Below are 25,780 nucleotides of genomic sequence, written 5' to 3'. Positions count from 1 at the left end.
ATCTTTCTCTCTTGAATGATGTTGAATAAATTCTTAACACATTTTGCCTTTCTAAATCACATTTTTTATCCTGGCTGCCTTCTTTCTGGCTATTCATGTGTCTTCACTTTTAGATAATTAGATTCCCTGATTCCTCTTTATATTCCTTTGAATTTTCCATAGTCCATAGCAAAATGCTTTGTACATTATAAAAAATTAGTAAATAGTTGTTAAAAGAGTAATTACCTTCTTAACTGAGAAGCATAGACTCTCTTTTCTCTGCATGTTTGTCAATACAGTGTGATGATTATGAAAATCCCAATATCTTTGTTCTAACACTATATTTATCAATAATTTACATTGTAGTTTTCATCTTGATGTCTATATATGAAACATGAATATAATGAACAAATTCATTTCCCTTATATGTATTGTCTGGAGTAACTTTTTTTAAAGATAATAAACCCTTGACTATATTTTAGAAATACTTAAAGGTAATTCTGAAAATTTCTTAGAACATCCCAGTAACTTTTAGCTAGAAGAGGGAAGACTAAGGTTTAATTTTGTTATGTTTGTTTCCTTAAATCCAAAATTCATTTTGTAGGCTTCTTTTACTAAGTCGTTTGACTCTTGTGCTATTTCACTGGTGAAATTCTTTGTGATGATGACTGAAACTAAAAAAGTCTGCATTTAGTACTGTTTCTCGGGCTCCTAAAAAGAGTTGTACAGTAATTTGGATAATCCTTAAGAAAGAAAAGCAAAGACAAATACCTTATTTTGAATTGCTAGATATTCCTATAAACTCTCTCCACTCCCCCAGCAATTATGTGAATCACATTTATTAAATAGTCACAGTATCTCAGGGGGTGGCCATCATTTATTCAAAAAACATCAGGAGATCTGCTCTGCTATTGAAAATGTCATGATTCTGAGCAAGTCCTAACCAAATGAGTGTCTTCAGCTGTAAAAGGAGGGCATTGTGCTAGATGATGTGATGATCCATTCTATTCCAAATCTTTTTCAAGCTGGAATGACAGGTTATTCTAAGCAAGAAAGGGCAGTTTTCATATTTAAAGACTTGTAGAGAACATCAATTTATAAAATTTATAGATACATACATATATACTCTGATCCTATAATGTAGGTTTATCAAATTTGATGAATGTACAGACTCCCCTTTTGGTCAGATCCCTTTTGTTGTTGTTCTGAAATTTGTTCTCTTCACTCAACCTCATATTTTAAAAATCAACTACATTGGTTTATTGAACTATTTCCTGCTACTGGTTCCATTAGTGGAGGCAATAGGGAATAGTGTTTTATTTTTTTTATTCTTTTTTTACACAGCGGCTGCACCATTTTACATTCCTATCAGCAGTGAACAGATGTTCCTATTGCTCCACATCCTTTATACTTGTTATTTTCTGTTTTATTAACAATTTCTAGTCTAGTGGGTGTGAAATGGTGTCTCTTTGTGGTTTTCATTTGCATTTTCCTAATGCCAAATGATTTTGAGCATTTTTCATGTGCTGATTGGCCATTTATATTTCTTCTTTTGAGAGATGTCTATTCAAGCCCTTGGCCCATTTTTTAATTGCATGGTCTTTTTGTTGTTCAGCTGTAGGATTTCTTTATTATTATGGTTACTAAACCTTTATTGGATATGTGGTTTCCAAATATTTTCTCCCATTCCGTAGGTTGTCTTTCTCATGATAAAGTCCTTTGAGGCACAAAAGATTTCATTTTGATGAAGTCCCATTTGTCAGTTTTTTCTTTTGTTACTTATGGTGTAAAGTCTAAGAAACCATGCCTGAATGCAAGGTCCTGATGAGGCTTCCCTATGTTTCTTCTAGGACTTCATAGTTTCGTTCTTATATTTAGGTCTTTGATCCATTTTGAGTTGATTTTTGTATATGATGTGAGGTAGGGATCCTTCATTCTTTTGCATGTGGGTATCCAGTTTTTCTAGCACCATTTGTTGAAGAGACTATTCTTTCCCCATTGAGTGGACTAGGAATTCTTGTCAAAAAAATCACCTGGCAGTTCAACATGGCAGACCGAGACTCTCCAGGGCTCCGTCTCCCCAAAGAAATTTTGAACAATGAGAAAGAACTGGCAGAAACATCTTTTTCAAAGCTCCCAAAACAGTTAAAGGACCATAGTAACAGGGTGAGCACTGAATCAAGAAAAAAGGTACTAAAGAAGCAAAGATCTCATGGGAACTGACTGGTCCTTTTACTGCCCCTCACTGGCTTGGTGTGGAGCTGGCCTGTGCTCCCAGAGCAGATCCCTGGTTGCAGTTCTAGAGGGAGCACAGTAACGCTCTTGCACATACTGAGAGCATGTATGTCGGGCCCAATCTGACTGATGTTGGCCTGAGGGACTCGCCATCCCAGATCTTGTCCAGAGTGTGGAAGGCAGTTCACAGAGCTTTACCACAGAACATAATGGGAGATCACTATTTTTAAAGGAAAATAATTAATACACCCTCTCAAGAGTGTGTCCTCTAACACAGTTTCGGCAAAACATACTTTAATATACAGGAAATGCCTGACTTAGAGACATCCACAGTCTATGTATACAAGTAGGTACCCATTACTGCACCCTAAAGCCTTTGTTTAAAAAAACACAAATAAACAGCACAACAGATCTTAGAGCTTTGGAAGAATTTGTGCCTTCAGACGTAGAATAGGAGAATTTGTGAAGAAGAGGACTAAATTAGTGGGAAATATTCCCTAGTCAAAGAAGGATCAAAATGATCTTCTCTGCTCCATGATATGTTACTGAGTGAAAAAGGAAAATAAATACAAACATGTTTGTGCATACTAAAATATCTAGAAGGATAGATCCCAAGGATGTACTGTTAAAGCGTACCTCACTGGGAGAAACATTTGCATTTTACTTTATACGCTTTATTTTCTAATATGATAATACATAACACTTTTGTTAGGCAAAGAATAAAGGGCTTCTGTGAAATTTATACTGTTTTTACTTTTATCTGTCTTTCTACCTAAAATTAGACCAATTAAAATTAATTTGGGCATTTTTTATATATTCAGGATCACTGGAAGAATTTAAGAATTTGTATTACAAATATATTCAAGTGAGTTAGTTTAATATGACCCCCCCCCCAACATCTTCCTGTAATCAACTTTATTAAAAGAACACAGTTCTTATTTGTGGGGAAGTGGATATGAAATAGGTCATTTTGGAGCCCAGAACATTTCAAGGAACTGGGCTGAAAGAAGGGGGAAGGATAAAATATTCCAGGAGCTACTGAAGGTGATTGAGAAAAGTTATAGAAATTGAGGTGGGAATGTGCCAAAAGCAAAATTCACATGTTTTAGAACTTGGTCTTGGGCAATCCTGAAATGAGAGATATTCTTTTCCTTCTTCCTTCTTGTATCTCTTGGCCCTTATGGCATGGGACCTCAAAACTCAGGCCAGACATATACTTACATCAGTGGCTTTTCTTATATAATCTGCAGTTTACAAAGGCACCTAAAATATAAATATATGTGAATTTGTGTGTGTACATACACAACTGCAGCATACGTACCTGAACGGAGTAGTATATGCCAGAATGTTTCTCTTCCCTTTGGGTTTTTTTCTTAAATTTTTTATCTTGAAATACTTTCAAACTGAAAGGACAGTTTAAAAATAATAATAATACATATCACATACAAAGAACTACAACATACACCCTATGCCCCCCATCCACTTATCTTTCATCTGTGAATCTTTCCATTTATCATTCATTTTCTGAAGAGTTGAGTGTTTGTTGTATACATCATGCACCTTGAATACTTAATACTGCCATGTACATTTCCTAAGAACAAGGATATTCACTTTTGTACCACCTTAAGTGCAGTTATCAAGTCCAAGAAATTTAACATTGATTTAAAGCTTACAGTTTATATTCCAATTTGTTCATTTGTCACAATAATGTTCTGTTGAGCCTTTTCTCTTCCTTTGCTAGATCCCATCTAGGTTCAAGTATTGCATTTAATTGCCATCATCTCTTTAGTCGCTCTTTTTTTAGTGGGGAGAGGAGGGATATATATGCAACTAAACTTTCTCCTCTCAACGACTCCTAGTACTATTGAATGGAATTAATCACATTCACAATAGTGTGGTACCCTCACTACTTTCCTTTACTAAAACTTTCCCATCTCCCCAATCAGAAACCCTACACCTATTATGCATTAACTCCCTATTCCCCCTACCCCCTGCCCCCTGCCCCTGGTAACCTGTACTCTAATTTCTGTCTTTATGAGCTTGCATATTCTCCAATATTTTCTTTTTTTTCTTTTTTTTTTTTTTATTGCAAAAGTAATTATTTATTACGACAAAAATAAAACTGTTGAACAAAAACACATGAATGTTACACTGTATTGCACCACGATTGCCCAAGTGTCTACAAGATGAGCATTCCAGAGCAAACAGCACCCTTTTACTTGGGTAAATAGGCATGCAGCAGCAACCCATCATGACATAACTGCAGAGTAAAAAATTATGAGTCCTGGCAACCTAAACATACAAAATAGGAATTTTATGACAGTCATGAGCTATTGACCCTTTTAAAACATGCGTTTTAAACAGCCTGACCATTAGAACAAGCTTTGAACCATTTTCAAGTAGTGATGACATATATGCACTGAATAATTTGTTTGCTCTTTTCATTTTACTAATGCTTCTTTTAATCTGTTGGACCAATGGCACACATTTCAGTCAACTGGTTGGGATTAGAAGCATAGTTTGTAGCATGAAAGACTTATTTTCCCTCTGTACAATACCGAGGACCACACAAAGACGCAATTTGTTAGCTCGGACCTTATCAGCACCGTTTTCTATTCGGCCAGGCTGAGAAGCCACGCTCTTGCGAGACCTTCTCAGACAGGCTGAAGCCTGGTGGGTAACACCAGTTTCACCTAAATCTTAAATGACCGTAACTCTAAGAACACACACTATAGCAGCTGCGCATTCAGACGATGGAAAGTACACAGAACAGAGCATCTGTCGCCTCCTCTTCAATGCTCGGAAGCACCAAGTGCTGTTCAGATGGCCAGGGGCGATTACAGCATAAATGATATCCTGACTGAAGAGAAACGCAAGAGCAAGGCTGTACCTGCTTTTCAATTTTGCTGTCTGTTTTTTGAAACCATGCTCTGTGAAACAGACGAATAGGGATTAAAAATTCTACATATCACATAATCGGAAAAAGGAAAACCATCATTTTATTTCACACTCTTAATGAAATAGCAGCTCAACTTTTTTTAAAATCAAAATTAAGTTTCTATAATTACACTGAACAGTTTACTCCAAGAGAACAAATAGGAGCTGCACAGTCCATGAAATTTCCTGAGGGAAAATGTAAAATTAAAATGATTATAGTCTTTCTTGTGACTAGGTCTAAAACACACAAATAAATGATATTTAATCCAGATCAACTGATAGTCATTTGATATCTCACCAGCACTAATGGAAATATATTCACAGTGTAATATGATCAAATTTTAGAAATTTTCCTTAAAATGGTTTAATAAAAACAATTTAATATTGACTAAGCACTTGCCATGTGCTTTAATGAAGACCATTTGCAAATGTGAAATACCGCATTAGTTCTGCTGGTGGTAAACAACTAAAAACAAAACAAAATCCCATTCCTTAATTGTGAATATTGCATATTTCAATTAGTTTGGGAGAAAAGGGAGCATTTATGGGATGGTGCAACATTCCACAAACTGAGCAAAGCACCTTATGGATTGAAAATTGAGGTAATTCTTAAATTAAAATCTTACAAGTTTATGCACAAGAATTTCTGTTTTTAGGACTTTACTTTCTATTTCAAAAGATATGCAAAAAACATTTTATTTTTTTCCCATTCCATAGGAATATGCAACTTTCTGGTAAACAAAAAGTAAGAAAAAGATGCATCTAAGTGACTACACTCCCCAATTCTTAAAGCCAACTCAGCTTTTACGTCCTGTGGCCACATTAAAAATAACAGAGGCCATTCAGATCTACGGTAGAAGACTGTAATTTCTAGTAATTTTAAGTGCCTCCAATGGTGGTGATGGGGGGTGGGGTTGGGGATGCACTGTTTTCACTCAAATTTTCTACTGGCTAATATCCTTTTGAAGATTTTCTACCCCATGTCAGTCTTTGTTTCAAGTATTTTGACTTATGCTTCAAGTGTTTGGACCTGAATCTCCAAACTGACATCTCCCAAGTATTTCGCAAACCATATGCATTTAAAATTCTTTGTAGGTCTGCTGAACACAGTATCTTTTTCTACTTTAAAGGTGAAATTGAGCAGTTGAAAATAATTTTCATATTGGCCATCTCTATCTTTGATCACCCGGAGCTCTTAAAAGATACTTTTTGGGAATGTGACTTTTGGATTTCAGTCTTCAAATGAACACTAACTGGATTAGGATGAGACTATTAAAAAAAAAAAAAAAAACTAATCCTGACTGCAAACCACCTTCAGATTTATGAATATTTAAAATACTGACATTGTGGCTGTAACACACTTTTCAACACTGGGGCATCACACAGAACTGTCATGTGTGGCAGGGGGCACCTGAAGCCAACAGACTACACAGACGAACCATGTCGTTCCAGCAGCAAAAGCCGGAAAAGTGAGCAAGGCAAGTGGGACAGAAGTGCTTCCGCCAACACATACTGGCACATTACAAGAATATCAATTTCTTAGCAATATGGCTTATTTTCTCTTTTGTGTTGTTAATAGCTATTATTCAAGTTGAATACCCAGTAACTGATACTTTTTGTTTTCCTACTTGATTGTATTCTTTTACTAAATGAAATGATAATGCAGGTGAGATTCAAATACTAGAAAGGAATTTAACTTCACATTACATGTCTTTCCTTACAATATTCCAGGTTTTCCAATTTTAATAATAGCATATAAGGATTCAGGATTTTAAAATCAAGACATGTTAGAGCTCTAGTGTAAGTTCCTCAGTTTAGGAAAGAAGGAACTTAAAAGTATCTAAGGCCAAGAGGACAATGGCCAAGGGAAGACTGGGACCGACTTCTTTAGAGGCAGGCCAGCCCGAGAGTCTTTATACCACACATGCTGCATCTCGAAGTGACTAACCCTGACAAAATGCAAAAGATCCTTTAGAATTGAGCTGGATGTGGAGTTTTTTTGGACCCAAAGTGGTTTCCAAAAATAAATGCCAATGAAATTTACCCAGCTCTAGGCATTAACACCAGCATTTTCCCCACTGAGGAGGTTCTCAGTTGAGAGTGCTGGGGGAAATAATTCTGTTTATAATGTGCCCTAACATACTTAGACCAACAGGATTTAAAAAATCTTCTAGTTTTCTTTAAAATTTTCTGCTTCGTGACTTCACATAGCTCCTTGGAGAAGGCGGTCCACGGAGCTGCCCACACCCAGAGGAAAACGCCTTCTCTGCACGCAGCAGATTCTCAGACAGACCAGGCTGCGTCGAACGGCATCGCAGTGCCTGTGGCCACAGCGCTGGTGCCCACCTGGAAATTATTTTTAGCAATGGAATACAGATTTATTATTCTTTTTTCTAACAAATTTTATGAGTAATTATACCTTTAAAGCATAGTAACACAAGAATCTAAAAGCAAAAATTACATATTTAATCTTCAATTTTTAATCGATTAATAGACATTTACATTAATATTCCAGATTTTAAGGGATTAATAATTCACAATTCAAAAAATGAAGAATATCTCTTGTAAAAGGGCCTGTTAAATACTAAGAGAGTCCTCAAACGAGCATCAATAAGAGCAGAGGTGGGGTTAAAAGATGAAGAAAGTAACATATTCAAAATTAGGAAAGATGCCAGATTTGAATTTACAGGGTAGTTTTCTATTTAAGTTGTAACAATATATTGAAAAGATTACCATTAAAATTTAATTTCTCTATTCTCAAACTAAAAACATAATGTGGAATAACCTCCTGAGGGTAAGTAGGCAGCTGCGTTGCTTTCCAATACTTAGGAGAGACCTTGGGAGGCAGCGTGCGAGGCTGAAGGGGAGGGCGAAGTGCCGATCACATGATCAGCAATGACTCAGCTGATAATCTGACCTCCAAAGAACAGGCATAGTATAAAATTGAGAATTTATCTCAAAATATGAATAAAGGCACTAATGAATTACAGTTCGCCTTTTTCACCCGGCAGTACTGCGTAATTGGTTTACCATGAATGTCAGAATTGGCGCTTCAGTACTAGATACCTGTGTGAGTCAGCACATTCTCTTGGAGTAAAAGATAACTGGCTTTCATACTATTGTAACAAAAGGTATCTAAAGAGAACTTATAAAATACTTTTAAAAAATTTTACATAAATTTCCTGGTTGAACTTTTACAAAATGTTCAGTCAATCAACGTTCAAACACAGATTTTGGCACAAAATCTAGTTGCATGCTGATTTCATCTTCAACACACAGTTAACATAAATCATTTCTAATGCAAAACTAACATATTTTAAAAAAGAATTTAGAAAACAAAATAAATTGTATCTTAAAAATTAAATAGCAAATTTGAGTATATACTAGTAGTTGTTTGACAAAATACAATTGACTAGTAAAAACACTTTTGATATAATGCTGATGTGGTAATACAAAAAATAAACATATAATTTGCTTGAGGAAAATTGAGCCAGCCAATCATACTATGTAGAAGGCAGATAATCATTTCATAATAAGAATGGTTACAGAAGTACTGAATATGCTTCTTTTCAAAACAAGACTTAAAAGAATTACCTTTAATATAGACAGCTGAACTATATAACCAAGATAGAAATTCAGGCAAAATGTGCTTTAGGTAAAAGGTGTTTTTCAATAACTTTCCCTCCACCCCACCCACATCCATACCCCACAAAGCATCCATACTATTTTATGTCTCCTTTGTTCCCATGTTACTGATTATGAATTATGTTTAAAAAAAAATAAAAAAAGCTTATTCTCTACCTGTACAGAATCACTAAGAAAAAGGTTAAAAAAAAAAGTCAAACCATTAGTTCCCAAAGTCTAGAAAGCTTTACTTTCGACATTTTTCAGTTCTAGGGTATGCTACCACTAAACAGAAATCAGAAAATGTTACCACATTAAATTAGACTAAATATAATAAATCAGTACACTTGAAAACAAGGCAAAATTTAAATCAATATACAAATAAAATATTAAAATTAAGCCATGACTCTGAACAGGTATTTTGATATTCTTATGAACACTGAATCTTACTTTTTGACCCAAATTAAAAAATACTGCACAATGAAGTATTATTCTCTAAGTATGCATTTTAACCTTTTCATTATTGCAAACTCAAACATCTGAAAAAAGCAGGATTGAAACTACTATGCTTGTCCTTCCCTCTTAATTTAAGGTACGCAATGTGTAGATTTTTCTTCCTTAGAAAAACTGTCTTGTGACTTAATGCTATCCAATACACTTCTGATAGATTGGGACTTTTTCCTCTTTCTAAACTTATAAGTTGTTAGTGTATTAACTTTGAGTCTTGAAGTAATAGTCTAAAAACTAGGATTAAACTCTGCAGTTGCCTATAATCCAGCAAAAAATATTACAACAGGAAGCATAACTATAAATATGGCAATGTTTCTAGCCTATTATACTACACCCTCAAATGGATGTAAGGAACGCCACGTGGTACAGTAAGTAATATGCTGCTGGTGGTAGAAATGTTATTACAGATGCAGGTATTCTTCAAAATTTATGAAATAAAATGAACTGTTTATATTTCTGTTTTAGTTCTTGCTCAAAATATAGTATTTACAGATATGATGCCCCTAGCAAATAGATTTTTGAAGCTTTTGCTGATAATAAAGTTGTTTGTAATTGATAGTAATAACATCCCAGGTATTGTTTCCATTTTAGCGCTGGTATGCTTTAGTAATGTCATATAGTTATGTTTGCCTTGGATAATGTGACATTCTTAACATGAGATTTATCCAACAGCATTCATCATCAAAGCTGGGATTAGTTTCTGACCAAATGTGAATAAAGGGTCACTTCTCGCTCTCCAGTCACAGGCCGAAGAGTGACCTTCATTCTTTCAGATAAATAATCTACTTAATTTCCATGCTAATAGCAACGTAAAATTATTCCATGATTTGCAATACGGTGGGGGAGTCACTCATGTAAAGGCAAATTCTTGTGATGTTTAGTCTTTGCGTGTGTACCCTCCAGGCGGCTTCCCCCACTTGTTACAAGTTCTGTCCACACGATAAGTGGTTTACGGAGGAAGCAAATGTGCAGAGCCAGAGAAGTTTGCAAGAGGTACCTGATGATTTCCACTATGACTCTATCAAATTAGTAATTAATGGGGGGTGGGCATTGGGATCAATAAACGAAAGGGTCGTGACAATACTTCAGAAAACGTTGAATATATAACAAACACTTCTCACGAGGCAGTCTTTGAATAATTAGAATAGCAGTCAGAAGAATTTGTTGCTGAAAACATAGTCATACATTATGCTCATCCAACTGAAGATTAGTGCATTAAAAAAAAGTTAAAAACTCTTTTATGTTTCCATTTCAGCTGCACTTGATTCAAGTGTCGCTTGCAGAGGTTTGTGTTGTTATAAATTAAACATGCTGCTGCCTCAGCAGCCAAAGGTGCCGGGGAGAGTGTCCAGGTCCACAGAATAAATAAAGCAGTCTCTCTTGAGCGGAACAGTTATCTCACACCAATCCGGGAGCTCATCCACTCAAGACCTTGGCATAACCCTTCTCCCGTCAGGGCGCAGCAGGACTGGATGTGCCAGGGGTGGTCCTTGATGGAGCTAAGGGTGAGGTATTTAGAGATCTCAGCTGCTGTCATACAGCCTTTCATATCCTGTTTATTTGCAAAGATAAGGACTGCAGCCTTCCGTAAATCCTCATGAGCCAGCATTCTGTATAATTCTTCTTTTGTAATAGCTAGTCGTTCCCGGTCAATGCTGTCAACAACAAGAATGATGAACTCCGTGTTGGAGTAGTAGGTGTTCCACGAGGCACGCAGGGACTCCTGGCCCCCGATGTCCCACATGAGGAAATGTGTGTTCTTCACCACGATCTCCTCCACATTGCTTCCTATGGTGGGAGAGGTGTGAACCACTTCTTTCATCAGGAACTGATAAAGAATGGTGGTTTTCCCTGCGTTATCCAGTCCCACTATGATTACTTTGTGTTCTTGGTTACAGAAGAGGCTCCACAGCTTCGCGAAGAGGAGCCCCATCACGAGCCCGCGCTGGCCGCGGGCCTCTGGCAGCAGGTGCCGCGGGGACCGAGGCGCGGCCTAGAGCCCGACGGGCCGGCAGCCCGTCCCAAGCTGCGGCGCCGGCCCGGAGAGCCTCCAATATTTTCTTTGTAGTTACTGTGGGCCTTAATCTAACATTCTGTCCCACAACAATCTCTTTTGCTGTGATACCAACCCAACTTCAATAGTACACACAAACTATATTCCTAAACCCTCTGTCACCCCACCTTTATGTAATTATTGTCACAAATTACATGTTTATACATTATGAGTCCAAAATCACTGATTTATTGTTACATTTTATGCATTGGCCTTTTGATCCTGTAAGAATAAAAAGTGGAGTTACAAACTAAAACTATAATAGTACTGTTATTTGTAGTTACCCATGTGACTGCCTGTTTTAGTCTGCTAAAGCTGCCAAAATGCAATATACCAGAAATGGACTGACTTTTAACAATGGGGATTTATTAGCTTACAAGCACAGTACAGCTCACAGTTCTGAGGCTGTGAAGACGTCAAAATCAAGGCATTATAAGATGATAACGTGGACTCCTCTGTCAGATAGCAAGGCACATGGTGTCGCTGGTTTTTTTTCTGCTCTGGGTTTTGTTGCTTTTATCTTCAAGCTTGAGTGGCTCCCTTTATGTTTCTGTTGCTTTTCTCTCTCAACTTTTGTGTCTTTCTGTCTGTCTTTCATCCTCTTAGAAAGGACTCTGTTAAGAGGATTAATACCCACCTGGGGCATTCCTCCACTGAAATAACCTAATCAAAAGGCCCCACCCACAATAGGTTTACACCTGGAGGAATGGATTAGCTATAAGAGCATGATCTTTCCTGGGATCCATAAAACCTCCAAACCACCACATTACCCTACCAGAGATCTTTATTTCTTCATACAGCTTCCATCTATTGTCTGTTGTCCTTTCCTTTCCACCTGTAGAACTCTCTTTAGCATCTCTTATAGGGATGGTGTGCCAGTTTGAATGTATTATGTCCCCCAGAAAAAGCCATATTCTTTGATACAATCTTGTGGGGCAGACATATTAGTGGGGATTAAGTTGCGATGTTTGGATTAGGTTGTTTGCATGGAAATGCCCCCTACCCAACTGTGGGTGATGACTCTAATTGGATAATTTCCATGGAGGTGTTACCCCACCCATTGAGAGTGGGCATAATTAAATCACTGGAGCCATATAAATGAGCTGACAAATGGAACTCAGTGCAGCTGAGAGTGACATTTTGAAGAGGAGCTACAGCCAAGAGGGATACTTTGAAGAATGCCCGGAGCTGAGAGAGTAGCTGCAGCTGAGAGTCAGTTTGAAGATGGCTGTTGAAAGCAGACTTTTGCTCCAGAGAAGCTAAGAGAGGACAAACACCCCAAGAGCAACTAAGAGTGACATTTTCAAGGAGCTGAAGCCTAGAGAGGAACATCCTGGGAGAAAGCCATTTGAAACCAGAACTTGGAGCAGACACCGGCCACGTGCCTTCCCAGCTAGCAGAGGTTTTCCAGACACCATTGGCCATCCTCCAGTGAAGGTACCCAATTGTTGATGTGTTACCTTGGACACTTTATGGCCTCAAGACTGTAACTGTGTAACCAAATAAACCCCCTTTATAAAAGCCAATCCATTTCTGGTGTTTTGCATTCTGGCAGCATTAGCAAACCAGAATAGCCGGTCTAGTGGTGACGAACTCCCTCAGCTTTTGTTTATCTAAACTTTCCTCTCATTTAGACACCAGAGAATCCTCTGCATTATTTTTGGCCTTCAGCAGTTATCCATAGTATCACAGTGATAATCCACATTTTATAATCTGTGCTTGTGACTTTTTTTTCTACATCTTTAGAACCATTGTAATTGGCTATATAATTTTGAGACATAGCAAGACATGTATCCTATTTGGTTAAATAAGATTTAAAAAAAAATGAATTACAGATCATTTGAAGTAAATTCTCTTCTCTCAAAAATAGACCAACAGCTCTCAAATCCTGAGCAGTTGTCATTTTCTGTTATATTGACCTCTTGGCTTTGAAAATTCTGTATCTGTTTCAATAAATGTGGCTAAATTCCTATGTATGGTTCCATGACAACTATATCATAACTTCTCTACCTGGCAGCTGGCAACTTTCTTTGACATCAGCTTTAGACGTTTATTAATTTTGGAAATATTAAACTGTGAAAAATTATGCATCTGGGAATGAAGGAGATACGGTATTGCATGTAAAATAAATTTTTTGGACCTTAGTCTATAGTGTCCTTCTGATCTTTTCATGTAGTAGAAGCTATGTTTTACAGATTTTATGCTGAAATTAGAGAAATTTAATATATAAACCAGGGAAAATGAGAAATCAACACCAACCATGGTTTAGAAAAAATAAAAAATACCAAGATTTTGGCTAAGCTAGATTAAGAAATTAAAGTTTCCTGGGTATGTTTTGTGCAGAGGGAGAATCATTTACAAATGTCTTCCATAAATGTTTATTAATCTTACAGCAGGCAGTTGTAAGAGATGGCAACCTAAGACAGTCAACTACTTCTGGAATGAGAAAAGGATTGTCTTTTATTTTATGGGCACACATAGCGAAAGGACTATCTATGACTTGGAATTAATAGCCTTGCAACCTCCAAGAGATTTTAAGGACATTTGTGGGTTCTAAGGTTCTTAAAAAGGGAGCTCTTTGGGGGCCTAATTCTCTCTTTTGGTACTTGCAGGCCTTCCCTGTCTCTTGACTTATGAATACTTTAGGGCAGAGGTAAGCTTCTAATAATATTGCCTTCTTCTCTTCCCTCTACCCTCACCCCTGTAGGTGTACCAACATTCGACCAGGAGAGACTGGAATGGATGTAACAAGCCGCTGTACCCTTGGAGACCCCAACAAACTGCCAGAAGGGGTTCCCCAACCTGCCCGCATGCCCTATATCTCAGACAAGCACCCTCGACAAACCTTGGAAGTTATTAACCTTCTGAGAAAGCACCGGGAGCTATGTGACGTAGTGCTAGTTGTGGGCGCTAAGAAGATATATGCTCATCGTGTCATTTTGTCAGCCTGCAGTCCCTACTTTAGAGCTATGTTTACAGGAGAATTGGCAGAGAGCCGTCAGACAGAAGTAGTGATCCGAGACATAGATGAGAGGGCTATGGAACTCCTAATTGACTTTGCATATACCTCCCAGATAACTGTGGAAGAGGGCAATGTTCAGACCCTTCTGCCAGCTGCTTGTCTCCTCCAGTTGGCAGAAATACAGGAAGCCTGTTGCGAATTCTTAAAGAGACAATTGGATCCTTCTAACTGCCTGGGCATTCGGGCTTTTGCTGACACACATTCATGTCGCGAGTTACTAAGGATAGCAGATAAATTCACTCAACATAACTTTCAAGAGGTGAGTTGTACTTGGTGGTTTCAATGCATTCATAACATATTTGTTAAGAGAGCTATATGGGTTTGTATTCTGCTAGTTAACACATACCTGCCTGGATATTTACTGCTGATTTTAACTCAAAATGTGAAAGAAATAAGTTGTTATAAATACTCAGCCTGATTTTTGTCTTACAGGCCCATTTTTTGTTCTACCAGCAAAAATTGAGGTTTAGGGATTAATTATCCCTAGCAATATTCATAAAAGGCTAATTTATAAGACAGAATACAGCTTATTAATTCATAAGAGGATCTTTATCTGATAGGATACCTGGTATCAGTTATTTGCATAAGGCATTCCCTTCGATTGATTGCTCAGCAGTCTAAATTATGGATCAAAGATTACTTGGTGAACTGATAATCAGAAAAAATGAATTTATATATTACCACAAGAATTTTTCATGAAGCCTGTGATTTTTTACTCATTCATTTGTAAAGCTGCTAAGTTCCAGTCTCTGTGCTTGGTAACTGAGACCACAGTGCTGAATAAGACCCCTAGAGTCCCTGTATTCATGGAGTTCATAATCTAGCAGGGAAGATAGCCACTGAATGCATAATTACACAAATAATTACAGTTTATGCATGCTACAAAGAAGAACTGGATGATTTAAAGGTGTATTACAGAGAGATTTAACTTTGGCCCTGGAACATCTCATGTAAAATCCTGAAATATGAAGAAGCATAGCTAGTTTGAGAAACTGTATGAAGCCCAGAGAGAACCAGAGAGCAAGGAGGATGATGTTACATAATGATTTCAGAGAAAGAACAGGGCCAGATCACTCTGGAGTTTAAACAGCATGTTAAAAATTTGAGATTCAATCTTAAGAGCAATAGAAAACTATTGAAGTGTTTTGAAGAAGAGATATAGTACAATGTATACTTTAAAAAATCAATTTTCTGTCCACCCAGGATAGCCTCCAGTAGAACAAAGATTTAAAGATAAAAATGAAACCATGAAAATATTAGAAGATGACATGGAACAATTTCTTTATATTCTTGAAGTGAAGAAGGCCTTCCTAATTGATTAATCCAGAATGAATCGATTGATAGATTTGACTACATAAAATTCAAAAACTGCATGGTAAAAACAAAACAGTAATAAGAAAAGAAATGTCAAAAGACAAACTGGGGGGAAATATTTGCAACTCATCACAGACAAAATCTCCTTAATATATCAATAGCTCCTGTTGGTCAATAACCTAGATGAATGACTTAACAGAAAAATGGGCAGTAGATAAAAAAGATTTTCCTCAAATGTATGAAAACATGACCAAACTTGTTTATAGTAACTGGAATGCAAATTAAAACTATGCCAAAGAACCATTTTTATCTATCAGATTACAAATATCCAATAGTGTGATTGTACACCTTGTTGGCAAGGCCATGGAGAAATAGGTATATTGCTGATATGAGTATAAATAGATACAACTCCTATGAAAAGAAATTTAGCAATGTCTGTCAAAATTGGAAATGCACACATTCTTTGACACTGAAGTCCCAATTCTAGGAATTTGTGTTACAGATGTACTAGAGAGGAAAACAGTATGAGGAGGTAGGAACATGGGTTCCATTTTAGATATGTTGAGTTTGAGGTATCTAAGTAGAGCTATTGAGCAGGCAACTGTTTAAATGTATCTGTAGGTTAGAAAAAGGTTAGACTGAGATTAAAATTTAGGTGTCATCAACATAGTAATTAAGCATGGCTTAATTCTTTCTAAGTAGGATACATCCTAGAAGCTGTAAAGGAAGAAATTGATAAATTTGATTGCATAAATATTAAAAACTTTTATGACAAAAAATGTACCATAAGCAAAGTCAAAAAATCAGTGCCAGTGAGATTGCTTAGGAGGAAAGAAAGAGAAGATCCAGATATTTTTCCAGTATTGGGGGATGATTAGTGAAGCAACAACTGGCAAAGGAGACTGAGGAATGACTAGAGAAGACAGAAAAGGAAATCCAGGAGTGTGGAGTTAGTGCATAAAATGCAAAGGAAAGGGTTGTTTCAAGAAGGAAGGAGTAGCCAGGGATAGTAGCCAGGAAGTTGATGAAAATAGTATTAGGGCCATTGGCCTTAAGAAATATTAAAACATTGTAAGTCAGTGGGGAAAGTAGAATTGTTTAATAAATGTCATTAGAAAAACTGGTGATTTGGGGGAAAAATAAACTCCTTAAACAGATGAAATTTCTGATGTGTCAATAAACCTAAAAAATGAAATTCTAAAAGTTCTAGAAAACAGCATTAGTAGGCTGGGAATGCAGATGGCCTTTCTAAGCAGGATACAATCCAGAAGTCATAAAGGAAGAGACTGATAAGTTTGATTCTATAAAAATTTTGAGATGTCTTTACTACAACAAAAAAAAGCAACATAAACCTAGTCAAAAAATCAATGCCAAACTCAGAGAACTTATTTGGAGCATATATGACAGAAAAAAAGGCAAATTCCCATAGAGCTCATACAAATGCAATGAGGAAAATCCATGTAAAACACAATAGAAAAATAGACAGAGTATGAATAAACAATGTGTAAAAATAGATATTCAAATGGAAAATAAATATGTGAAAGGATGTTCAAGCTTACCTGTAATTACAGAAACATCAAAACAAGATACCATTTTTAACTTATTAGACCGAGAAACTAGTTTTTAATTTTTATTTGAAAAAAAAAAATTCAAATTTATAAGAAGTTGTAGGAATAGGACATATACCCCTTACACAGATTCATCAGTTATTACATTTTGCCTTATCATTTGCTTTATCATTCTTTCTCACTATATAAATATTTTTTTCTGAGCCATTTAAGAGTATACTACATACACATCATACTTCTTTTCCCCTGAATACATCAATGTTTTCTAAGACCAGAGGCATTATCTTACATAACCACCCTTCAGGTGTCAAATTCGGGAAATTTAACACTGATATAATATTATTAGCTAATCTATAGTCTATATTCAGTTTGACCCATTGTCTCCATATTGTTCTTTGTAACAATTTTTTTTCCATCCAAGATCCAGACAGGATTCTGCTTTGCATTTACTTGTCATGTGTTTTTAGTCCCTGGTAATCTGGAACACTTTATCCTACCTTCAAAAGTATAAGCTAGTTATGTTGTATTATGTCCCCCCAGTTTGAGCTTGTCTGATGTTTCTTCGTGAGTAAATTTGTGTTGTGCGTTTTTGACAGGAATACTACATAAGTGACAGACATGATGTCTGTCCCACTGCTAGTTATGTTAAGTTTGATCACTTGGTTAAGGTGGTGTCCCCAAGGCTTCTCCTCTGTAAAGTTATTGTTTTTCCTTTTGTAATTAGTAAGATCTTTGTTGGGGAGGTGCTTTGAATCCATGTAAATATCCTATTGCTCATCAAACTTTCACTCACAGGTTTTAGCATCCACTGATGATTGATTCTGCCTGAATGTTATTAGCATCATGGTTGCAATATGCTGATTCTTTTTAAAAACTCTGTTTCTCTATATTTATTCTGTTGTAAGAACAAACTTTCCTTACTGATTGATGGATTACACTGTGGCCTCATAGACTGTTATGCAATGGATTAAAATCATTTGTTGCCATTTATAATGGAAATGCTCAAAATGTTTCAGATCTAGCCAGTGGGAACTTTTACAAGCTGTCCTTTCTGATGGGTCTCCATCATTTTTTTAAATGCACATACTTACTTTCTGGCATAGCAAGATGTTCCAGGTTCATCTTCTATCCTCGCTGCCCTAGCCCAGGAATCAGCCATTTCTCTATGGAGTCTTGCTTACTTATAGTGGGGAATGATATTTAGAAACCAAGTATGTGCACTCATTGCTACTGGGATGTCATTGCTGCTTCTAGACCAGTGAACAGCAAACTTTTTCTGTAAAGGATCAGATTACAAATATTTTAGACTTACAGATCATACAATCTCATTATAGCACCAAAGCAGCTATAATCCGTATGTAAATGAACGGGTATGGCTGTATGCCAGTAAAACTTTATTTACAGAAACAGGCAGCAGGCCATAGTTTGACAATACTGTTCTAGGCACTTTTATTGAACAGTTAGTTAAAAATGCACACACACACATATACACATTTATTTTCTTTTTTAAAAAATAAAGAGTTTATATTGATACCACCAATTCCATTCCAACCCCATTCCTTGCCATTCCTCCAGCCCATATTTGCATCTCATTTCCAGATCTCAACTACATCACTATATTCAATCATTTGTTTAGTCCTTCACTATATGCAGAATAGTTTCAGAATTGTTAAACCCATATCACTACCAAAACTACTCTCCAAAGCAGATGTAAAGTTATGTTTACAGTCTTATTCTTTAGACCAATAGTATATAGTCAAAATATTCTGTTCAAAAGTTACTTAGTGTTCTAGTTTGCTGAAGCTGCCATTATGCAAAATACCAGAAATGGATTGGCTTTTATAAAGGAGATTTATTGGGTTACAAATGATAGTTCTATAGGGCCATTAAAATGTCCAAACTAAGGCATCAACAAGAGGTACCTTCACTGAAGAACACCTCTGTCAGCTGGGAAGGCATGTGACTGGCATCTGCTTGTCCTTTGCTCCTGGGTTCTGGTTTCAAAATGGCTTTCTCCAAAAAGGTCTCCAGGCTTCTGTCTCTCAGCTCTCTTAGCATCTCTCTGCTCTGTATCTTAGCATCTCTCAGCTCTCTGCTTGATTCTCTTGAGGTGTTTCTTTTTAAGCATCTGAGAGTCCTCCCTTAGCTTCTCCGGGGCAAACTCTGGTCTTCATCTCTTAGCTTAGCATCTCCAAACGTCTTTCTGTCTGCATCTCCCAAGTGTCTGGGTCTGTGTTGGCTCTTAGCTTCTCCCAGGAGCAAACTCTGGATGACGTATCTTAGCTTCTTCCCAAAATGTCTCTCAGTTTCTCTAAGCTTCTCCTATCCGTGAGCTCTCTTAAAGTACTCCAAGGAACTGATCACTAGATAGGTGGGGTCACATCTCCATGGAAATGATCTAATCAAAAGGTCTCACCTACAGTTGGGTGGGTCACATCTCCATGGAAACAACCTAATCAAAAGTTTCCACCCTAATCAAAAGACTAATAAGTATGCCCCCACAAGATTACATTAAAGAACATGGCTTTTGTGGGGGACGTGATAGATTCAAACCAGCACACTTAGATTAGTTGCTTTTTTCCCCAAAATTCTTTTCAGTTGAGTTCATTTTATTTTCGTTTGTATTCAATATTAACATTCCCCCATCTGTATTGATTTAAATTTTTTTCTTTGTTAGACTTGTAGAATCTAGGTAATGTTTTATATGATTCCATAAGTCAAAACTAAATAAAAAATATACTCAGAAAACTTTGACCTCTACCTGTCCTTTCCACTTGGTTCCCACAACGCACGGCGTGAAACAATTTCACAGATTCCTGTGTTTCCTTTTTGCAAAATGAAGGAGATACATGAATATTATATCTATTTCTTTCCTACACAAAACGTAAGATTCAATAATTCTTTATTGCATTTTGCCTTTTACTTCATGTACTCTAGAAATCACTCCTATCAGTCTATCAAGATCGTATTGTTCTTTCTTCACTGCTGCATTGTATTCCTTATGTGGATGTACCACAGTTTATTCAACCATTCTTCTATGTTTGAGCATTTTGGTAGTTTTCAGTATTTTGCCATTAAAAGTAATGCTGTGGTGAATAGCATTGTGCATAAATATTTTATTACTCTTGAAAGTTTATCTTCAAAATAAATTACTAGAAGTGAAATTGCTGGCTCTATGGGTAACTGCACATTGTTCAGTTGTAAATATCTTCAAATTTCCCTCCAAAGGGTTGGAATCATTTCTATCAGCAATGTACAAGTGTGCCTGATGCATCATAGCCCATCAACAGAATGCGTTATCAGACTGTGGGAAGATGGTGGAGTAGGGAGCCCCAGGACTCAGATCTTCCATCATAACTGCTATTAAACAGGGAGGAACTGTCTGAAACAACTATTTTGAAACTCCAGAGGCCAGAAGAATGTTGTACAGCATGTAGGGAAGAGCAAGAGCAAGAGGCTAATAAATTATGGTAAAGAATATTTAGTAAATTGCTCTCCCTGCATGGCAGCTACCATTGCCCATCCCCAACTTTCATGTCAGGCCATTAAGGGGTCAAGTCTCTGCCTAGCTTGCTGTTGACAGAGGGGACATAAAAATCCTCTTCCCCCAAACCAGGGATGGCCACTGGATCACTTGGGGGCCCTGGTCTCATGGCAGCCATTGTTTCGATCTGCCTGGGACAAAGGCAGCAGTGGTCATTGTTATGACCCACCCAGACAAAGGCCATGGCAGAAGAGACTTAAAGATGCTACACTTCCTTGGGCTGTGGGTGACAGTTAGTTGAAGGGCTGAATTTGCTGGGCAGGCCAAGAAAACTCAGTTTTGGGGAGCTGTGGAAGAAGTTCTTGGCCACCTTGCTAATCCCCTCCCAGGGCACTTTGAAGCCATTCTTTGCCCATGTCATGGGTCCAGGTCCCATTTCAGCTGAGAAAGACTGACTTGGAAAAGTCTTCACTGGGATGCCCCATCTCCCAGAATTTGACCTCCAGGCAAAAACTGCTTGAGACAATGAACGGAGTATAAGAAACTATAGAGACAGACAATCCAGTCAAAGCCTTGCCAACTTCAAACACCTGGGAGAGAGAGGACTGACTCCTGGGAAACAGAAGGGACAAACAAACTCCTATAAACAGAGGAACTCCAGAACAACTAACATGCAAAAGGCCGAGATAAAAACAGGCCCAGAAGGACAGGGAAAACCCTGCACACTGCATTCACCTTGAGCAGACCCTCCTAATAGGAGGGCTGAAACTGAAGAAAATGTCTTCTCACCAACTGGTTACAAAGTCAAGAAACAGACATCTCAGGGAATAATTCAAGAGTTAACATTTTTAAATATTAAAATATACAGTGTGCAGCGAATGAGTCCAAGACAAAGAAACAGGAAAATGGTGGCCCATCCAGCAGAAGAGGGTAAAAATCCAGAAAACACCAATGAAGAAGACAAGAATGTGAACATACCAAACAAAGCCTTAAAAATGATCATAAAAACGCTCAATGAGATGAAGAAAAATAAAGAGAAAGAACTAAAGGATATCAGGAAAACAGTAAATGGGCAATAGGAGAATCTTAGTAATGAGATAAAATTTTAAAAAGGAACCAAACGGAACTATTAGAGTCGAAGACCAAAATATCTGAATTGAAAAGTTCCCAAGAGGCTTTTAGGAGCAAATTGGAGCTGGCACAAGAATCAAGGAACTCAAAGATGAGATACTTCATATGAGTCAGGCTGAGGAGTAAAAGGAAAAAAAGAATTATAAATAATGAAAATAGCCTAAGAGACTTCTGGAACACTATCAAGCATATGAATATAAGCATTATGGGAATCCCAAAAGGAGAAGAAAGAGAGAAAGGAGCAGAAGGAATATTCAAAGAAATAATGACAGAGTACTTCCCAGACTTAGCAAAAGATGTGAATATGCACATCCAAGAAGGCCGGAGAAACCGAACAGCATAAACATGAAGAAAAATTCACATCATATATTGCTCCTACTATCAAATGCAAAGAATAAGGAGAGTTCTGAAACCTGCAAGAGAAAAGAAACATGTTATATTCAAGGGAGTCCCAGTTAGATTGAGTCCTGATTTCTCAACAGAAACCATGGCAGCAAGAAGACAGTGGGTTGAAATGTTTAAACTGCCGAAATAAAACAACTGCCAACCAAGAATTTTTTATTCAGTGAGAGTTTCTTTCAAAAATGAAGGAGGAGAACGTAAGATGGCGGCTAGGTGAGACAGGGCAAAAAAACACCTCCTTGAAAAATACTAAATAAAAACCAGAAAGTGACCCAGAACACCACTTCCAGCGATGCACCAGCTGGACAAGTTCTGCTAAAACCACAGGGACCGTGCACGTGGTGAAACCAGGAGTCTGCATTCTGAAACGAGTGAGTAAGCTGGCTGAAAGTTCCGCAGCCATGCTGCAGTGTGGGGAAACTGCGGGTTGGCGTTTGGAGATGGACTAGTTCTTTTTTTTAAAAAAAAAAAACAAAAACCCAGGAGCGGTTGCAGATACGGCAGTGAGAACCATGCAGTGAAGCACTGCAGGAGTGGGCTGTAGCTAACGCCTCGGTGTCTGGCGTGGAGGATAGCCCTCCCTATACCCGCTGCTGATTGTCCAGGGGCCAGAGGGACAGAGGGGAGAGCCAAAAGGAGAAAGAAACCATGCCCCTTGCAGCTGGCTTCCCAGTGTGCTGGCAACACTCCTGCCCGGGGCCAGACCCACAGCCCAGAGCCATGTCAGGAAACCCAGTCTGACAGGGAGTGTATCCCACGGCACTGCGCACATGCCACAGTATTGGCCCTGGACACTGGCCTTGGGTGCACCCACAGCTAGTAGTCCCGGAGCTGGGAAGGCAGAACTGTGCAAAAACGGGGGGGTTGAGACCCCCCATTCAGCCATTTTTGCATCAGGCTGGGAGCGCCCCTGCACAGCCCAGCAGCCCAGCGTGAGGGACGGCACACACTTGTGACATAGCACAGCCTTCCCTCAGCAGAGGTCCTGGAAGATCACAGCTATCAAGCAAAGAAATGCCAAGAGGCCAAAAACAACAGAAAATCTTAAAGCATTTGCTAAAACCAGGCGATAGGGAGAACCCAATCCCAAATACCCAAATCAAACAATCAGAAGAGACACAGTACTTGGCACAATTAATCAAAGGACTACAGTCAAAGAATGAGAGCATGGCACAGGATATAAAAGACATGAAGAAAACATGGCACAGGATATAAAGCACATAAAGAAGAACCTAGAAGAGCATAAAGAAGAAATTGCAAGAGTAAATAAAAAAACAGAAGATCTTATGGAAATAAAAGAAATTGTTGGCCAAATTAAAAAGACTCTGGATACTCATAATACAAGATTAGGGGAAGTTGAACAACGACTGAGTGTCCTAGAGGACCACAGAACAGAAAGTGAAAGAACAAAAGAAAGAATGGAGAAAAAAATCGAAATGGATCTCAGGAATATGATAGATAAAATAAAATGTCCAAATTTAAGACTCATTGGTGTCCCAAAAGGGGAGGAGAAGGGTAAAGGTCTAGAAAGAGTATTCAAAGAAATTGTTGGGAAAAACTTCCCAAACCTTCTACACAATATAAATACACAAAGCATAAATGTCCAGTGAACTCCAGATAGAATAAATCCAAATAAACCCACTCCAAGACATATTCTGATCAGACTGTCAAATACTGAAGAGAAGGAGGAAGTTCTGAAAGCAGCAAGAGAAAAGCAATTCACCACATACAAAGGAAACAACATAAGACTAAGTAGTGACTACTCAGTGGCCACCATGGAGGCAAGAAGGCAGTGGCATGACAGATTTAAAATTCTGAGAGAGAAAAATTCCAACCAAGAATACCTGATCCAGCAAAACTGTCCTTCAAATTTGAGGGAGAGCTTAAAATTTTCACAGACAAACAAATGCTGAGAGAGTTTGCCAATAAAAGACCTGCCCTACTTCAGATACTAAAGGGAGCCCTACCGACAAGAGAAACAAAGAAAGGAGAAAGAGATATAGAGAATTTTAACAGACATATATAGAACCTGACATCCCAAATCACCAGGACACTCATTTTTCTCTAGTGATCATGGATCTTTCTCCAGAATGGACCATATGCTGGGACATAAAACAAGCCTCAATAAATTAAAAAAAAAAAAATTGAATATATTCAAAGTACTTTCTCTGACCACAATGGAATACAAATAGAAGTCAATAATTTTTGATTTGTAACTCCACTATTTACTTCCTACAGGATATAAAATGCATAAACTCTAATGACAAATCAGTGGTTTTGGACTCAATGTAAAATATGTAATTTTTGACAAGAACTATATAAAGGTGGGGGAATGGAGGAGTATAGGAACATAGTTTATGTGTCCTATTGAAGTAAAGTTGGTATCAAAGAAAACCAAGATTGTTATTTAAGAGGTTAAATTTAAGCCCCACAGATAAAAACTAAAGGACAAATGGGGTGGGATGGGGGGATGATTTGGGTGTTTTTTTTTCACTTTAATTTTTTATTCTTGTTCTGGTTCTTTCTGATATAAGGAAAATGTTCAGAGATAGATTGTGGTGATGAACGCATAACTATGTTATCATACTGTGGACAGTGGATTGTATATCATGGATGATTGTATGGTGTGTGAATGTATTTCAATAAAACTGAATTTAATAAAAAAAAATTTAAAAAAAAATTTAAGCCCCACAGTAAACACAAAGAAACTATCAGAGAATATGACCATAGAGATGAAAAGTAGAGTATGGGTTATGAGAAGTGGGGGAAGGGGCAATGGGAAGTTAAGAAATGAGTGTAGGGTTGCTGTTTGAGGTGAAGGGAAATTTCTAGTAATGGATGGTGGGAAGGTGATAGCATTACAACATTCTAAATGTGATTAATCCCACTAATGGAATGCTAGGGAGGGGTTGGAATGGGAAGATTTAGGCTGTATATATGTTTCCACAATTGAAGAAAAAAAAAAAAGGCAATCTAAATAGATGACAATTGAATGCCAAGGATGATCCTGGATGGGATTTGAGGATGGAGGACAGGAGGCTCAAAGGGACACGGTTGGGACATAAGAGAAAAAAAAAGGAAATATAGAATGTAAACTTCGTATCAATGTTGAATTTCTTGAACTTCTTAGCTGTGCTTAATGGGATTGCATAAAAGAATGTTCTTGTTCATGGAAATTGTATATGTGAATTATAGTGTTTGTTCAAGGATGTGTGCAGCTTGCTCTCATATATTCAGAAGGCAGAGCAATAGATGATAAATGATAGATAGGGATGGAAAGAAAGAAATGGCAGTGTGACAGCATGTTAAAGTTGATGGATCGGGGTATTGGGGGAGGAGGGTCAGGGTATGCTGTGTATGGGGTTTGTATTGTTTTTGCAACTGTTCCTGTAACTTTGAATTTATTTCAAAATAAAATTTTTAAAAAAAAGGAGAAATTAAGACATTCCCAGATAAATGAAAGCTGAGAGTTCATCACCACTAGACCTGCCCTATAAGCAATGCTAAGCAGAGTTCTTCAG

The 25,780-nt window shown here is 37.5% G+C and overlaps 2 protein-coding genes across 3 annotated transcripts in view; one reads left to right on the top strand and one right to left on the bottom strand.

Moving 5' to 3' along the window:
* Nucleotides 1-25,780, top strand: part of KLHL20 (kelch like family member 20) — an 89,544-nt gene that overhangs the window by 11,302 nt on the left and 52,462 nt on the right. For both annotated transcript variants that reach the window (XM_037825323.1, XM_037825322.1), the window contains exon 3: nt 14,046-14,619. In XM_037825323.1, the coding sequence (XP_037681251.1) occupies nt 14,046-14,619 (574 nt within the window). The remainder of the gene's footprint in view (nt 1-14,045; nt 14,620-25,780) is intronic.
* Nucleotides 10,661-11,328, bottom strand: LOC119526337 (ADP-ribosylation factor-like protein 5B). Its single transcript, XM_037825325.1, has one exon. The coding sequence runs from the start codon at nt 11,216-11,218 to the stop codon at nt 10,679-10,681; it is 540 nt and encodes a 179-aa protein (XP_037681253.1). The 5' UTR covers nt 11,219-11,328; the 3' UTR covers nt 10,661-10,678.

Source organism: Choloepus didactylus, chromosome 2 (genome assembly GCF_015220235.1).
Source record: "Choloepus didactylus isolate mChoDid1 chromosome 2, mChoDid1.pri, whole genome shotgun sequence".
NCBI lineage: Eukaryota > Metazoa > Chordata > Mammalia > Pilosa > Megalonychidae > Choloepus > Choloepus didactylus.
This window is presented reverse-complemented; position numbering and strand designations above follow the sequence as displayed.

Coding starts and splice junctions, on each gene's coding strand:
- LOC119526337 (XM_037825325.1), bottom strand. CDS start 11,218: ATGGGGCTCCTCTTCGCGAAGCTGTGGAGCCTCTTCTGTAACCAAGAA.